This window comes from Macaca fascicularis, chromosome 2 (assembly GCF_037993035.2).
Source record: "Macaca fascicularis isolate 582-1 chromosome 2, T2T-MFA8v1.1".
NCBI lineage: Eukaryota > Metazoa > Chordata > Mammalia > Primates > Cercopithecidae > Macaca > Macaca fascicularis.
The window spans coordinates 162183022-162201881 of NC_088376.1; the positions used below are offsets into that span (position 1 = coordinate 162183022).

General features: G+C 35.9%; 1 protein-coding gene across 6 annotated transcripts in view; it reads right to left on the reverse strand.

Moving 5' to 3' along the window:
* The window catches only part of STXBP5L (syntaxin binding protein 5L), a 478212-nt gene that overhangs the window by 352946 nt on the left and 106406 nt on the right, over positions 1-18860 (reverse strand). For all 6 annotated transcript variants that reach the window (XM_005548039.4, XM_005548040.4, XM_074033375.1 and 3 more), the window contains exons 4-5: positions 10220-10301; positions 6460-6560 (exon numbers count right to left, since the gene is read on the reverse strand). In XM_005548039.4, coding sequence (XP_005548096.1) covers positions 6460-6560; positions 10220-10301 — 183 coding nt within the window. The remainder of the gene's footprint in view (positions 1-6459; positions 6561-10219; positions 10302-18860) is intronic.

An 18860-nucleotide genomic window follows, 5' to 3' on the forward strand; every position in this document is an offset into this window, starting at 1 on the left:
AGGAAAAGTAGCCAGACTGTTTTCCACATGTGCCCCTATCCCTGCTACTTCTCACTGAGCAAGGCCTCCTGACCTAGAACCTCAGTCACCCCACACTGGGCTCTTGGGCCACTACCAGCTCTCCACTTCCCTGGGACAGAGCTCTCAGAGGGAGAGGCAGGCCACCTTGTTTGTTGCTCTACAACCTTCCCTCCTGATACTCTCAAGATCAGGAGGGTACACAGTGATTAGGGACTACCATCAACCCCTCGCACAGTGCAGCCACCTTACAGAAAAGCAGCAAACTGTTTTCTACATGAGTCCCCAACCCTGTTATGCTTCTCTGGGCAGTGGCTCCCTACTGGGGTCTCCAGCCACCCCCCACCTAGGCTCTCAGGCTAGTAGCAGCTCTATGCTTTTCTGGGACAGAGCTCACAGAAGAAGCAAGCAAGCCACAATTTTTGCTGCCCTGCAGCCCTTGCTCCTGTTGCCCTAGAGACTGAGAGGAATTATAGTGGTTGGGGACCGATAGAAACCTCTAGCACAATACAGCCACTTTATGGAAAAGCAGCCAGACTTGTCCACATGCCTCCACTACTCTTCACTGGGTAGTGCCTCTTGACCTGGGCTCCCAGCACAATCACCCTGCCCTGCCTGAGCACTTCAGTAGGTGGCAGCTCTCCATTTCACTGAGGAGGAAATCCCAGAGACAACCCACAGCCCTTCTACCATAGCAGCTGCAGTGGTACTGCACTTACTGCCCTCAGGCTGGGGAAGGAACAAAGGGCCTGGTTGTTACACTGGAACCTACACCACATTGAAGCCACAGTACAGAGAGTAGTCCAGTCTGTCTTCCCTGTGAGTTCTCACTCCCAACTCTTCACCAAGCAGGGTCCCTGGGTTGGGACAGCAGAACAGCTGCCTCATCCTCAGCTGAACATTCCCACTGCTGGTGGCTTTGTGTTTCCCTGGGGCGGGGCTCCCAGAAGGAAGCAAAAGCCTCTCTGCTACTGCCTTGGCAGCAGTTCTGCCCTTGCTGCCCTTGGACTACAGATGAAACAAAGAGTCTGAGGACTTTATTCACACTGCTAGCATAATACAGTCACTATAAAGAGACAAGCCCAGTCTCCTCTTTGTGAACCTTCCAGCACCTCCTCTTACACCAAGCAGGGCCCCCAGCTCAGGCCAGCAGTGCAGGCACCACCCCCTCGGGTGAACATCCTCAGTAGCAACGTTCTGTGTTCCCTCAGATACAGCTCCCAGAGGCAACTGAAAGCCCCTCTACCACTGCCACTGCAGTGGTACTACCCTTTCTGCCCTTGAAACAGGAGGAATGTTCCTTTATCCCCATCACAGTACATGCGACAGCGGTGTGGCTTGCTTCTTCTGTGCCCTGCTGCTCAAACCCCTAGGGGGTAGTATGCAGATGGGCAGATCATGGGGAGTGCTTTGGGGCTTTGACCCCATGGCAGTGTCTAGGGTTGAGTGCTTACAGCTCCCAAAGCTCCAGTGGGTGTGTGTTACAGTGGGCTGTTACAGTGGGCTCTTCCAGTTTTGCTGTCTGCAGGTGGCTTATGTTAATCAGCTCAATTAGACCCTCTGCCTTATGGCAAGGACAGAGGGCTTTCTGTATCCCAGATTCTTGCCCTAGTATACCAGAAAAATCAGATGACAAGTGGGCTTGGAGGATGGGTGCACAGTTTTATTGAGTGGTGGAGGTAGCCCTCAGTGAGGTGGATGGGGAACAAAAGGTGAGGTGGAGTGGGAAGGTGGCCTTTCCCTGGAGTCCAGCCCCAAATGAATTCTGCATCGTCCCACCTTGATGGCCTGCCTGTGTCTGCTGGTGTCTGTCAGTGTGCTCTTCTGCTCCTTTTGATGTTCAGCCACTTGTGTGTGTCATGCCCGCTAAGGTCTCTCAGGTTTATATGGGCACAGGATGGGGGCATGGCAGGCCAGAGTGGTCTTGGAAAATACAACATTTGGGAGCAAAACAGTAATGCCTGTTCTCACATAGGTTCACAGGCAAAGGCCTGAGGGTGAAGCCCTTGCCAGGGACACCACCCTTCTCTACCCAACATTTCTCTGTCCCCCACCGCCCACCATATCAACCTCAGGCTGGGAAAGCAGCAAAGATCTGAATGCTTTAACTACACCTTGAACAAACTGCAGCTGCCCTAAGGAGAAGAGGCTAGTCTGTCTCCCCCATGAGCCCTCCATCCCCCCTGCTCATCACCAGGCAGTGCCCCCCAAGCTTGGGCCCATAATACAGCCACCTCACACCAGGCTGACTGCACTGTCAGCAGCTCTGCATTTCTCTAGGGTAGAGCCCCAAGAGACAAGTGAAAGGTCCTCAGCCACAGTCACTGACCTTGGCAAGTTTCCTTCCCCTGTTGTCTCCAAGCAAGGTAAGGAACATAAAGCCTGAGCTTGCCCCAGGGCTGTGGTGTGCAGCCTGGGAGTACAAAGAAATGACATGTAGCCAGCACTCAAGTGGGAGAGGAGCCCACTTTCAGAACACTAAGAGACTACAGTTGAGAAGAAATAGAGGTGCCACATTGCTGAGCAAAGCCTGCCTACTGCTCATTATGCTTAAGTGGCATCTACTGGATCACAACCCAAAAATATTTTTCAACATCAAAATCATTTTGCTAATATATCTACCTCTCTGTGAAACCAAGGACAAGAACTCAGCTACAAATAAATGTCCTGCATAAAGTCTCAGTCCTCTGAAAACATCCAGAAAGGAAGTCAACTGACTATACTCAAATTACACCACAGTTGATGGAAAATCAGCCCACACAGACCCAGCACAACAACTCTGGCAACTCAAAAATCCAGAGTGTCTCCTTTCCCACAAAAAATCACACTAGTTCCCCAGCAAGAATTCTTAACCAGACTGAAATAGCAGAAATAGAATTCAGAATCTAGATAGAAATGAAGATCATGAAGATTCAGGAGAAAGTGGAAACCCAATACAAGGAATCTAAGGATTATAATAAAATGATACAAGAACTGATAGATGAAATGGCCATTATAAGAAATACTCAGCTGGGTGTGGTGACTTATGCCTGTAATCCCAGCACTTTGGGAGGCCAAGGCAGATGGATCATGAGGTCATGAGATTGACCATCCTGGCCAAGATGGTGAAAGCCCATCTACTAAAAATACAAAAATTAGCCAGGCATGGTGCTGTGCACCTGTAGTCCCAGCTACTCAGGAAGCTGAGGCAGGAGAATCGCTAGAACCAGAGAGGCGGAGGTTGCAGTGAACCAAGATTGTGTCACTGCACTTCAACCTGGGCAACAGAGAGAGACTCCGTCTCAAAAAAAAAAAAGACTCAAACTGATCTGATAGAGTGGAAAACACACTACAAGAATTTCATAATGTAATTGTAAGTATCAACAAAATAATAGACCAAGTTCAGGAAAGAATCTGAGAGCTCAATGACTGGTTCTCTGAACTAACTTGGTCAGAGAAAAAAAATGAACAAAACACTAAAAAAATAAGGGATTATGTAAAGAGATCAAATCTACAATTCATTGGTGTCCCTGAAAGAGATAAGGAGAGAGCAAGCAACTTGGAAAATATATTTCAAAATATCATCCATGAAAACATCCCCAGCCTCACTAGAGAGGCCAAAATACAAATTCAGTACCAATGTGAGGTACTACACAAAAGACCATGGCCAAGACACATAATCTTCAGATTCTCCAAGGCTAAAATAAAAGAGAAAAAGTGAAAGGCAGCTGGAGAGAAGAAGCAAGTCACCTACAAAGGAAACCCCATTAGGCTAACAGAGGACCTTTCAATAGAAACCTTACAAGCCAGGATAAATTAGGGGTCTATATTCAGCCTTTTTAAATAAAACAATTTCCAAGCAAGAATTTCATATCCAGCCAAACTGAGCTTCATAAGCCTCATAGAAATTAGATCCTTTCCAGATAAGCAAATGCTAAGGGAATTCATGACCACCAGACCTGCCTTACAAGAAGTCCTGAAAGGAGTACTAAATATGGAAAGCGAAGACTGTTACAAGCTACTACAAAAACACACTTAGGTATAAAAACTATTGATCCTATAAAGCAACCACATGAACAAGTCTGCACAATAGCCAGCTAGAAACATGATGAAAGGATCAAATCCACACATACCAATATTAAACTTGAATGTAAATGGGCTAAATTCTCCAATTAAAAGTCACGGAGTGGCAAGCTGTATAAAGAAGCAGGACTGAATGGTATGCTGTCTTCAAGAGGCCCATCTCACATGTAATGACACCCATAGGCTCAATGTAAAGGGATAAAGGAAAATCTAACAAGCAAATGGAAAACAGAAAAAAGCAGGGGTTGCTATTCTAATTTCAGACAAAGCATACTTTAAACCAACAAAGATCAAAAAAGACATGGAAGGACATTACATAATGGTAAAGGGTTCAATTCAACAAGAATACCTAACTTTCCTAAATATATATGCACCCAACACAGGAGCACTCAGATTCATAAAGCAAGTTCTCAGAGACCTACGAAGAGACTTAGATTCCCAACAATAATAGTGGGAGACTTCAACACCCTACTGACGGTTTTTAGATAGACCATCCAGTCAGAAAATTAACAAAGATTTCCAGGATCTAAACTTAACACATGACCAAATGGAACTATTAGACGTCTACAAAATGCTCTACCCATAAGGAACAGAATATACTGTCTTCTCATCTGCACATAGCACATGCTCTAAAATCAACCACACAATTGGACATAAAACAATCCTCAGAAAATCTAAAAAAAATGAAACCAGACCAACCACACTCTCAGGCCATAATGCAATAAAAATAAAAATAAATACTAAGAAAATCACTCAAAACCATACAATTGGATGGAAATTAAACAACCTGGTCCTAACCTTTGGGTAAACAATGAAATTATGGCAGACATCAGGAAATTCTCTGAAACTACTGAGAACCAAGAAAACATATCAGAATCTCTAAGACACAGTTAAAGTAGTGCTAAGAGGAAAGTTTATAGTGCTAAAGGTCCACATCAAAAATTCATAAAATCTCAAATTAGCAACCAAACATTACACCTAGAGAAACTAAAGAAACAATATAAAACAAACCCAAAGCTAGCAAAAGACAAGAAATAACTAAAATCAGAGCTGAAATGAAGGAAACTAAGATGCAAAAAAAAAAAACATACAAAAGATCAATGAGTACAAGAGTTGATTTTTTGACATAAGAAATATGATAGACCACTAGCTAAGCTAATAAAGAGAAGAAGAGAGAAGATCCATATAAACAATCATAAGCGCCAAAAAAGACATTACCACCAGCCCCACAGAAATATAAAAAACCCTCAGAGACTGCTATGAACACCTCTATGCACACAGACTAGAAAACCTAAAAGAAATGAATATATTCCTGGAAACATACAAACTCCCAAGATTGAGCTAGGGAGAAATTGAATCCCTGGACAGATCAATAAAGAGTTCCAAAATTAAATCAGTAATAAAAAGCCTACCAACCATAAAGGACCCAGGACAAGAATGATTCACAGCCAAATTCCACCAGATGCATAAAGAATAGCTTGTACCATTCTAACTGAAACTACTCTAAAAAACTGAGGAGGAGGAACTCCTCTCTGACTCATCCTATGAGGCCAGCTTCATCCTGATACCAAAACCTGCAGAAATACAACAAAAAAATCTTCAGGCCAATATCCTTGATGAACACAGATGTAAAAATTCTCAACAAAATACTAGCAAACTGAATCCTGCAGCACATGAAAAAGTTAATCACACTCAAGCAGGCTTTATCCTGGGATGCAAGGTTGGTTTAATAATCACAAATAAATAAATGTGATTTACTATATAAACAGAATTGAAAACAAAAACCACATGACTATCTCAATAGATGCAGAATAGGCTTCTGGTACAATTTGATGTCCTTCATGTCAAAAACCCTCAACGAACTAGACATTGAAGGAACATATTTCAAAATAACAAGAGCCATCTATGACAAACCCATAGCCAACATCATACTGAATGGGCAAAAGCTGGAAGCATTCCCCTTGAAAACCAAAACAAGACAAGGATACCATCTCTCACCATTCCTAGTTAACATAGTACTGGAAGTCCTAGGCAGAGCAATCATGCAAGAGAAAGAAATAAAAAGCTTGTAAATATTAATAGGAAGAAAGGAAGTCAAACTATCTCTCTTTGAAGATAATATGATTCTATACATAGAAAATCCCATAATTACAGCCCAAAAGTTCCTTAAGCTAATAAACATTGCATTAGTAGGTGACTGGATCTATATCAATTATGCATTTTCTACAAAAAAGAAACCACTATGAAAGTAAGCATAAACATTAAATTATTTCTAGCTGTTGAGATTATGAGGGAAAAAAACCTGTCAAGTTAACAGAAACTTCCTCAGGAAATAATTTTGTTGTACATTAAGAAATTGTTTAATCCATAGGTTCTTACCGTTCTCGGTTAAATTTAAGAGAATGGAGAATGGCTGGCCTTTTTTGTCTAAGGTTCCACAAATGAAGTGTATCATCTGAACTTGCACTGACCAAGGCACCCTAGAACAAAAAAAAGATAAAGTAAGTGTGTGATTTACTTAATTAAGGGTTTTTGTGAAGCACAAACAAGCTAATTTACTCAATTTTTTACTACCTGAAGAGTTACTTGCGTCTATATAACCCAGAAATATCAGGAAGGATAGGTGCATAAACTTCAATCAGGAAGGGTAAGAATGCTGAAAGTAGAAGAGGCAACTGACCCACTGCATTTCGACTGTCAGAAAGACTAGCTTAAGGAATATTTATTTACCAATAGAGAGGATTAATTATTATAGCATCATTATGATCATTAAAGGTTTTTCTTTGGGAAAAAATAGTTTAGGGATGTTTTTGTTTCTACTATTTACACATATACTATATAGCCTTACAGAGAAGCAAATATTCAATGCAGTCTTACAAAATTGAATACAGGTCATATAAAAATTCTCCTGTGCAAGAATTTTCTGTATATTTGGAAAGTGTATATTCTTCCTAAAAAGTATATTTGGTATAATTTAATTTGCTTCTTATAGTCTAAGAAGCTTCATCAACAGTAAAGGAAAATATCCATAATAAAAGAAAACATTTCTCCAACTAGAATTTAGTATAACTATAAAATTATACTAAGATTCTTTTTATACAGCACCGCCAAATACAAATGAATCCTATTTCACATACAATAGGATATTTTCTACCTCTTAATGTGGCAGAAAGCATATGGACAGATAATAACTGTTTGTATGACTTTGCTTATATGCTTAAACTACTTATTTACTGGGTTAAATCAGATCATTTAAAAATGTTAGAACTTTTACCATAATGACAGTTGACCAGCTGAAAATGTCGATGCTTATCCATTAATGGATCCTAAATCCAGAGCATTAAATGTGTTCTCTAAGAGTGATCTTTCAGAACCTTGGTTGTCCTGAGATACCTGAAAGGCTTTTTATATTTTCCAAAGTACTTTGTTAGAAGTAATCTCTCATAGTTTACAGTATCAATCACAGATATCCCAATTAGATGCTAGGAAGAACTATATTGAAATCGCTAGCATTTATTTCTTCTTTCTGAATTAGAAGAGAGAAGATAGGAATCTAAATGCCCTTCTGTAACAATTTCTAAGCCAAAAAAATGCTCATGTATCCTATGATGGGTCTCTTCATATTGGGTATGAGTGATTTTAGTCTCAGAGAGGAATGGCTTTATAAAAATAGAAACATAATCAAAGATCATATTCACGAAAATATTTAGAAATTTAAATGATTTGCATATTTGTATCTAATTACCTATATACATGTTCAAAGATGTATATATTGATATGTATATCTTAACATAAACTCAGATAATTTCCTGCCATGAAATAGGAGGTATTCTATATATGCTTTGAGAATTTTTGTGTTTGTTTGCCTGTTTTATTTGTATACTGTACATATGCTTCCTATAAACCAACTAGAAATCTATTAGGATTCCTTGAAAGCATTTGATGAGCTACAATTGATTTTTTTGAGATACAGTATACTGGTCTCATTTCCCAGAGAGGTGGAAGTTCACCTGAGATAGGGTGAGGATAGAACATGATATGTAACAACAATAAAACATGCTCTACAAGAGATAGTTACATGCTATACAGAAGATATAACATGCCAAAGGCAAAATGGAATTAAAGTAGCATATATTCAATAATATCTTAGTGTAATACCTAAATAATTCTAGTGAGGAACGCAGTAATTTTTTTTTTTTTTTTTTTTTTTTTTTCTGAGATGGAGTCTTGCTCTGTTGCCAGGCTGGAGTGCAGTGGTGCAATCTTAGCTCACTGCAACCTCTGCCTCTCAGGTTCAAGCAATTCTCCTGCCTCAGCATCCCGAGTACCTGGGACAACAGGCGTGTGCCATCATGCCCAGCTAATTTTTGTATTTTTAGTAGAGACAGGGTTTTGCCATTTTGGCCCAGATGGTCTTGATCTCTTAACCTCGTAATCCACCTGCCTCAGTTTCCCAAAGTTCTAGGATTACAAGCGTCAGCCACTGTGCCCAGCCAGCATTCTTAATTCTGTGATAAAACTGAGATGTGACTTATCATTGGAGGGAAGTGAACGATACCACTAAGCCTAACAGCACCAACAGAGACAGATACGTGAAAGTAAGCACATCAGCAGAGTGTCCAGGTTCATTTATAAAAACAAAGTGAACCTACCAAAAGCACTATAAAGATCTGTGAAAATATTTAAAACTAAGAATAGAAAAACCAGTCAGGTCAGAAACTGGGAAGTTGGGAAAAGATACAGAAACTTTGTGTGAGGTACATAGGGCGAGTAGTTCAGGATAAATGATGTGAACAAGGCAAGGAGGTTGAAGGCTTGTCTTTATTTATTCTTAGTTATGTACCACAGGGGCAAACTTAGGACCTGGAAGACAAATCTCAAAGGATCAGATCCAATACAAATCACATGGAAACAAATTATGCCTGTAAGTGTATATCCATGCAGAAGGCAAACAGCTGAGATCCCTCAACAAGGAACTACAGAGTAGCACTGAGACCTCAAGAAGCCTGACATTCTAGATAATAATGAGCAGTTATTACAACGAAATATTTTTCAAATGTTTTCTTTACCTTCCTTTCTCATTTCAGTACCCCACAGCAAGTGTGCCTACATTTGAAATATGCTAGGTTTGTCAATAAAGAGGATCTCACAGTCTTCTGAGGAAGACTTTGAGCCAAGAGAAGTGAAAAGTGAGCATTTGCCAATATCTTTCTTGCCTCGGGTTATCTCTGATATGAAGTTCTATGAGACATTTTACCCACATTTACAATGTAAGTTCTTAGGAAGATATACAGATATAGATATATGCAAATATATGCAGACACTGAATGAAAGATCATTGTCATGCCGTGAAAAAATAACCAAACTTTTTTTTCCGAGGCACTGAATTCAATTTTCTAAGTGCCTGCATTTGGCATGGCACAAACTTTTAAAGCATTTTTGCATTGACTGGCTCACTTAATATAAAATAAGCTCTAGAAGACTCTAATTTCCACTATAAAAATCTGATTCAAGAAAGCCTCAAGTAGCCTTCTACTAATGTAATATCTGCAACCTCTCTGAGCTTCATAAATACATATTTTGTTTTCAGAGAGTTCCTTATCACCATAATTTTATAAAAATGTAGATAAAGTAGAGAGCTAATTCCCATAATAGCTATGGACACAAAATAAATACAAATGCATATCTATTCCAACAGATGCATTTGGAGATATATACAGATAAAAGGGCCAATATGTATATAAGCAAAAAGATCATTTCAGGGAAGATAAAGATAAAATATGAAGTTAGGCCTTGGTTAAAAAATTTAAGTTGGTGGGAAGTGAGTGGATAGAAAAACAAATTAGTGGCCAGTGAAGCAATCAAAGGACATTAGGATTTTTTTAAAAATTTAAATAATTAAACTAAATTATGCTATATAGTAACAATAACAGAATATGATATATACAATCTTTTTTCTTTAGAATTTAATAAATAAACCAATACAGGAGTACAGTCTTTTGTGAAAAATGTAATCAGAAGTAATATTGAGTGCATATATATTTAAGCATTTAGAATCACAGTATTTAAAAATTACATTAACTGATTCACTGTGTAGTGGGGGAGTGTGTGATTTAAGTAGTCAAAAAATAATCCTTACCTCATTGATCAAAAATTGGAGCTGTAGGACAGCTGCGCCACTTTCATGTTGGCAATAGCAATCAACACCAGGTCTCCCGAGTCTAATATAATAAAAGTCAAGGATTCTAACATTTAATTAGCACCAATATTAATGAGTAAAGAAACTAACTTATTTAGCATCAGATGTTTTGCTTTTTAGTTTCCCTTATTTTTATAAATAGTTGAAAAATCTTACTCTTAGTAGATGTAAGTTAAATTGTATAGCTCAGATGTTTAATACTCCAACAATTTGAAAAATAGAATGACAGTAAGGAATTTGAAAGACAGCAGCTTTTTCCATGAAGTTAAAAAAGAATTGGGAATCCAGATACACCTCATTTCATTTAAGATATTTTAATTGATTAAACACTTTTTTCACTAAAATAAATTCAAAATGAGTCAATAATTTGACATAATTAAATCATAAGATGAGTTTAAAAAGACACAGGTAAATATGTTGATAATCTTGACATATAAAAAATCTTCTAAGCATAATTTAAAACCCAGAGATCATAAAGAAATTGATTGACATAGTTGACTAAATAAAAGTATAAAATATCTACATAGAAAAACATGACAAATAAGGTAAAAAAACAAGAAAACTAGAAAATAAATAGTAACAAGTCATCTACACTATACTACATAACATAGGGAAGAGATAGAGAGAAAAAAAGGAAGGAGGAGGAATGGAGGTTAAAAAAAGGAATGAGAAAACACCATATAACAAAATTTACTTACATATTCTATACCAAATGATCTGATACATATGTATATTTACTTATCATTTGTTTGCTTGCATAAAGATATAAATTAGATGAGAGTCTCCACTTATGGTCATAATGAGGAATGTGGGCCAGATCTACTCACTACCTAAAACAATTAAAAATCTTACCAAATTTATGTAACAAATTTTAAGACACTACACATCAGGTAGGAAATGACAATGATCCCCGAAAGAAAGAAAATATATAAGGCGAGGCTTATGATAGCCCCAGTTTACTGCCTAGAGAGAATTTCAAGACTCCAGCACAAGGAGGGGGAACCCAGATAAAATCTAGCAGGCCTACTGAGTAAGGAGACAGAACTAACAGTCTAGGGAGGCCAGGGACAACTAGAGTTCATAGGGTTGAGTAGCAAAGAAGAAAATGTGACACAAAAAAGAGCTCTAGAGATTTGCAGAAGGGTCCTCCTCAAATCTTTAGCTAAGTACTAATGAAGGAATAAGTTTGAGAAAACTACCTGAGACTGAGGAAAGAACAAACCAAGAAGAAAAAGCATACTTCTTGAAAAAGAAATCAAGAAAACAAACCGAAAGCAAAGTTTATATTGAGGCAAGAATTTTTCATGTTCCTACCAGCAAAAGTGCAAGCCCTCAGAATTCACATGCAAAGTACTCAGAGAATATTACCTCAGTATGAGGAAAAATTCCTCCCTAAGATAAAGACTGCTCTGGTTCTGCTTACCAATACTTAAAACCAGGTTACAAAAGGATCAAACTATTCCACATAACTTAACTGCATACTAAACAAAGATCAAGGATAATTATACAAATACAAAAAACTTTAGCACTCAAAAAGGTAAAATTCAAGAGTTATGCCATTCAATGCAGAGAACTAAAAAATATAACTTGTAACAAGGAGAAATATCAGTAGAAAGAGACCCAGAAATAAAACAGGATAGAAATAATAGAGATAGTAAAACATTTATTATACTACACTGCATATGTTGAAGAAGGTAGAGAGGAGATTGAGCATGTTAAGTAGATACACAGAAGATAGATCTATCTATCCATCCATCTACCTACCTAACTATCTCAAATAGAATATCTAGAGATTAAAAAAAATACATTGAAGATTAGTGAACTTGAAAATAAGTCAAGAAAAACTATCCAAAATATAACACAGAGAAAAAAATAACTGAGGCATAGAGAAAGAACAGCACACCAATGAACTGCGGATCACTGTCAAATGGCCTAATAAGTTGTAATTTGAGTAATAAAAAAGAGAAAGAGGAGGGAGAGAAGAGATAAAATATTTTTTAAAATAATGACCAAAATTAAATTGTGTTCAAAAATGAAACTGAAATAAAGACACTTTTCAGACACACAAACCTGAAATAACTCATCCTGAAAAGACCTGCACTAAAAGGAATGTTAAAGAGGGTCTTCAGGCAAAAGGGAAATGATATCAAATAGTATCTGGATATACAAAAAGGAATAAAGAACATTTCAAATGATAAATATATGGGTAAATATAAAATATAAGTTATCTTTAAAAGATAATTTACTGTTTAAAGCAAAAATAATAATAGTACATTTGTGGTTTATAGCATATGTAGAAGTAAAATGATGTTAACAATATCACAAAAGCCAATAGTAGGAGAAATAGAAACTTTACTATTGTACCATTCATAAAGTAGTATAACATTAATTGAAGGTAAACTTTGATAAGGTACAGCTGTACACTATTAATATAAATCATAAGGCAATCACCAAGATTATTATTGCTAAATTAGCCAACAAAGGAGACAAAATGAAATCATTAAAAAGTTTAACAAAAATCAGGCAGAACATTGTTGGGGGAAACTAAGAACTAGCAAGATAAATAGAAAACAAAGAGCAAGATGGTAGGTTTATACCCAACCATACCAATACCACACTAAACGCAAACAGGGTAAACACCCCATTTAAAACGCAGTGATTGTCAGAGAAGACAAAAATGCAAGACCTAAGTATGTGCTTTGAACACAAACCTCCTTTAAATATATACAAATAGGTTAAAAGTTAAAACATGGAAAATTATACACCATGCTAACATTAATCAAGATACAGGTGGAAAGATATATTAATATACAGTAAAGTTGATTTCAGAACACAGAACATTACCAGGGTTAAAGGTGGTCACTTCATAATAATAAGTGGGTCAAATTATTTTTAAAAAACATAAAAATCCTAAATTATACACCTAATTACAGAGCTTAAAATACATGATACAAAAATGATAGAACCACAAAGAGAAACAGATGAATTCACAATTACAGTTGGAGTTTTTAACACCTCTTTCTCGATAACTAACATAAGACAAAATCAGTAAAAATTAAGAAGACATAAATAAAAGACTATCAACCAACTTGACCCAATTGGCATTTATAAAACACACAACCCGAAAAGAGCAGAATACGTATATTTTTGAAGTATAAAAGAAACAATTACTAAGAGATAAAATATTTCGAACTATAAAACAAGCATAAAAACATTTGAAAGTATTGAAATCATAAAGAGTATAGTTTCTGACCATAATTGAATTAGAAATTAATAACATCCAGAAAACTCTCCAAATGTTTGAAAATTAAATTACAAACTACTAAATAAACATTGATTAAAAAAACCATAAGAGTAATTAGATAATAATTTAACACACTAATAAAAATATAACATACCAAAAGTGTGACATGCAGCTAAAGCAGCACTTTGAGAAAAATTTACAGCCTTTGCTACCTATATTAGCAAAGAAAAATATCTTGAATTATGTAAGCTTTCATATTAAGAAGCTAGAAAAAGAAGAGCAAATTAATATCAAAACCAGAAAAAAAGGAGAACAATAATAAAGATGATCAGATAAATCAGTAAAATAGAAACAGATTAACGATTAAAAAAAGAGTGAAGCCAAAAGCTGGTTTGAAAAATTCAATGAAATTAATAAACCTTCAGCCAGAGTGATCAAGGTAAAAAGAAATAACACACATTTCCTTTATAAGGAAAGGAATATTACCAAAAAAACTTTAGAAATTAAAAAGACAACAAACAAATATTATTTACAAAATTATGCCAATAAATTTGACAATCTAAATGAAATGGACAAATTTCCAGAAAGACACACATTACCCAAGGAGAAGCAGGAAATTTAACAGCACTATACAAATTAATGAAACTAAACAAATTAATTCTAATTAAAATTATTTCCTCAAAGAAAACTCCAGGTCAAGATACCATTACTTATAAAATAAAATCTATGATACATTTAGAGGAAAAAATAATGCCAATTCTATAAAATTCCTGCAGAAAAATTGAGAGGAGGAAAGATTTTCTGACTCATTCTATAAAAATACTTTTACTCTAATACCACATCATGACAAACGATATCATAAAACAAGAAAACTTCAGACTAATATCTCTCATGAATATAGATTCAAAAAATACCAATCAAAAAAGTTGGCAAATTGAATACAACAACATATAAAAAGCCTATAGTGCTTCATAAGGCCAAGGCAGGAGGATCACTTGAGGCCAGGATTTCAAGACCAGCCTGGGCAACATAGCAAGACCCCATCTCTACAAAACTTTAAAAAATAATAAAATTAGCTGGGTTCAATGGCACATACCTGTGGTCCCAGATAATAAGGACAGTGAGGCAAGAAGATTAAGTCCAGGAGTTTAAGGTTATAGTGAGCTCTGATCACACCTCTGCACTCCCATCTGGATGACAGAGTAGAACCTTTCAAAAAAAAAAGAAAAAAAGAAAGAAAAAAAAAGCCACCAGGTGTGGTGGCTCACTCCTGGAATCCCAATACTTTGGGAAGCCAAAGCAGAATGATTGCTTGAAGCCAGGAGTTCAAGACCAGCCTGGCCAACATAGTGAGACCCCATCTCTACAAATAAGATTTTTGAAAAATTAGCTGTGCATGATGATGTATGCCTGTAGTCCCAGCTACTCAGCAGGTTTAGATGGGAGAATTGCTTGAACCCAGGAATTTGAGGCTTCAGTGAGCTATGACCATGCCACTGAACTCGAGTCTGGGTGACAGAGAAAGACCTCATCTCTAGAATATATATATATTTTTAAAATGTTTAAAGAATTATATAATATAACCAGTGGGATTTACGCCAGGAATGCAATGTTGGTTGAACATTTTAAAAATCGATCAATGTAAGTCATCCTATCAACTGAAAACAAAACCAATCATTTTGATAGATACAGAAAAAACATTTGACAAAATTTAAGATGCTTTCATAATAAAATCTCCCAGCAAACTAGGAAAAGTGAACTTCCTCAATCTGATTAAGTGCATTTAAGGAAAATTTGTACATTATTCTTAACAGCAAGAGGAACGATACTTTCTACCTAGGATATGAATAAAGCAAGAATCATCTATCATTATTTCTATTTACTATCATGCTAGATACTAGAAGTACTATCAAGTACATTAAGGTGAGAAAAATAAATAAAAAGCATGCCGGCTGGAAAGGAAGACAACTCTATTTGTAGAAAACATAAAATTTATATAGGAAAACAACAAGAAAGCCATAAAATATTCTGAAACAAATAAATGACAAGGTTGTAGAACCCAAAATCAATTTTTTTTTTTAAGATGGAGTCTCACTCATGTTGCCCAGGCTGGAGTATAGTAACACAATATCAGCTTACTGCAACCTCTGCCTCCTGAGTTCAAGCGATTCTCCTGCCTCAGCCTCCCAAGTAAGTGGGATTACAGGAGCCCACCACTATGCCCAGCTAATCTTTATAGTTTTAGTAGAGATGGGATTTCACCATGTTGGCTAGGCTGGTCTCAAACTCCTGACCTCAAGTGATCTGCCCATATCAGCCTCCCAAAGTGCTGGGATTACAGTTGTGAGCCACCATGTCCAGCCCCCAAATTTTTAAATCAATTGTAATTCTATCTACTAGCAAAGACCAATTATATATTAAGAAAAATTCATTTAAAATAGCATCAAGAAATACTTTGGAATAAGTTTAACAAAAGATGTTTTAAGACCTGTTCACTGAAAGCTATAAAATATTACAAAGAGAAATTAAAGACCAAAACAAATGAAGATGTTCAAGATTCAATATTGTTAAAATGGCAACTTTCCTTAAATTCATCTAGATTCATTAAAATGACCATACATTCCAAAGCAATCTACAGATTCAATGCAATTTCTATCAAAATACTAATGTCATTTTTCACAGAATTAGAAAAAAACTCTTAAAATTCATATGGAACAAACAAAAGTGCCAGAATAGCCAAAGCAATCTTAAGCAGAAAGAACAAAGCTGAAGACATAACATTGCCTGACCTCACATTATACTACAAAGCTACAGTAACCCAAACAGCATGATATTGATATAAAAATAGACACATATATCAATAGAACAGAATTGAGAACCCAGAAATAAAGCCACATTGTCTACATCCAACTGATACTTGATAAAGTAATGAAAACATACACTGGGAAAAGGACATTCTTTTCAATAAACGGTGCTGGGAAAATTGGATTGCCATATGCAGAAACATGAAACTGGACCCCTATCTCTTACTATATACAAAAACCAACTCAAGATGGAGTAAAGACTTAAATGTATGACCTCAAACTATAGAACTACTAGAAGAAAACTTGGGAAAACTCTTCTGGACATTGGCCTAGGCAAAGGATTCATTATTAAGACCTCAAAAGCAAAAGCAACAAAAACAAAAATAGACAAGTGGGGTTGAATTAAAATAAAACCTTCGGACAGCAAAGGAAACAATGAACAGAGTGAACAGCCAACCTGCAGAATGGGAGAAAATATGCACAAACTATACTGTGGACTGATAACCAAAACCTACAAGGAACTCAAACAACTCAACAACAGTAAAACAAATAACCCCATTAAAAAACAGGCAAAGGACATGAACAGGCATTTTTTCCAAAAAAGAAGACCTATAAATTGCCAGCAAGTATATAAAAAATGCTCTACAACACTATTCATTAGAGAAATACAAATTAAAACCACAATGAGATATCTTCTTATGTCAGAATGACTATTATTTAAAAGCCAAAAAATAACAGAAGTTGGCAAGGATGTGGAGAAAAGGCAACACTTATACATTGTTGGTGGGAATATAAATTAGTACAAACTCTATGGAAAATAGTATGGATATTTTTCAAAGAAGTAAAAATATAACTACTATTCAATCCAGCAATCCCACTATTAGGTATCTACCCAAAGGAGAAGAAATCATTATACCAAAAAGATAACTGCACTTATAAGTTTATTGCAGCACTATTCACAATAGCAGATATGTGGAATCAATCTAAGTGTCCATTAATGGATGATTCAATAAAGAAAATGTGAGCTAGATAGGTACATAGACAGATGGATGGATAGATAGATGATATAGGTACAGCTATATAGAGAGATATATAGTGGAATACTATTCAGCCATGAAAAATGAAATCATATCTTTTGCAGCAACATGAACGGAATTAGAGGCTGTTAAGTTAGGTCAACTCAGAAACTGTCAAATATTACAGTCTCACTTACAGATGGGAGTTAAATAACGTGTGCACATGGACATAAAGTGTGAAATAATAGACATCGGACACTCAGAAGGGTGAGAGGGAGGAGGATGAGGGATGATAAATTACTTGATAGGTATAATGTATATTATTTGGGTAATGGTTACGCTAAGAACTCAGAATTCACCGCTATGTAGTATATTCATGCAACAAAACTGCACTTGTACCCCTTAAATGTATATAAATTTAAGAAAAAAAAAAAACAAAGAAACCAATGGTTTCTGTCTTGTTTATATTACTAACCTCCATTTGCTACCTAGAAAGTGGTATTTTATAGACACTCATTTTAAAATAATATCCAAAGTCTAGTTTCCTAGTACTATTTTAGTAGTTACTATCCAAAAGACTTGCATAGAATCAATTTTTTAAAACATAGAAATGGCATGAGAAAATACTATTTTTAATAAGAGTTAAAATATTTCAAGATCTTTTAAGTATTTCTTAAAGCAGTAATTTATTAATCAGTTTAATTCATGTTTTCACAGTCTGATACTTTTCAGTGGTGACATTTAGTTTATATAATTATAACAAATGTTCATAAAACTCAAAGTGTATAATTTTATATAAAACACTATAATTTATCTTTCAATTATTAAAAAAGGTTCTTAGTTACAAGAATATATAACAGTTAATGCTAAAATTACAAATACACTTACAGATTACTTGGTAATATATTGGTTTAACACCAAGTGGGTAAACATACCATAAAAATCACATGAATTTATTACCTAGTGGCTAATAAAGTCACAAATAACAACTTTCTAGTAGCTAAATTCAATTATCACTTTTCAATCTTTATCTAATTTGATCCCTATTGGAAAATTTGACTTTATAATCCAACCTTTCTACATGATACATTCTTCTTCCTTTGGCTTTTTATAATAACAAGACTCTCCAATTTCTTTCTTTCTGGCCATCACTTCTCAAGTTCCCTTGGGAAATTATTTTTCTCTACTTCTTATATATTTTCCTACATTCTTTTCTAGACCTACTTCTTTTCATACCTTACTCACTCACTCCTCCTGGGACATCTCAGCTTTCAATTACCATTATATGTTTATGATTCCCAAAGCTTTATCTGCAGCTCAGAATTCTTCCCCAAATTTCAGAAAATGCATCTAAATACCTAGTAGATTACTCTACTTGCATGTACCACAAAAATCTTATATTTAGCATGTAACAAACTGGTTATATTTCCTACCAAAGCCTGCTTTGCTTTTTCTGTATCCTATCTCAGTGAGTGGCAAAATCATCCACTAAGATGGTCAGGCCTATAATCCATTAT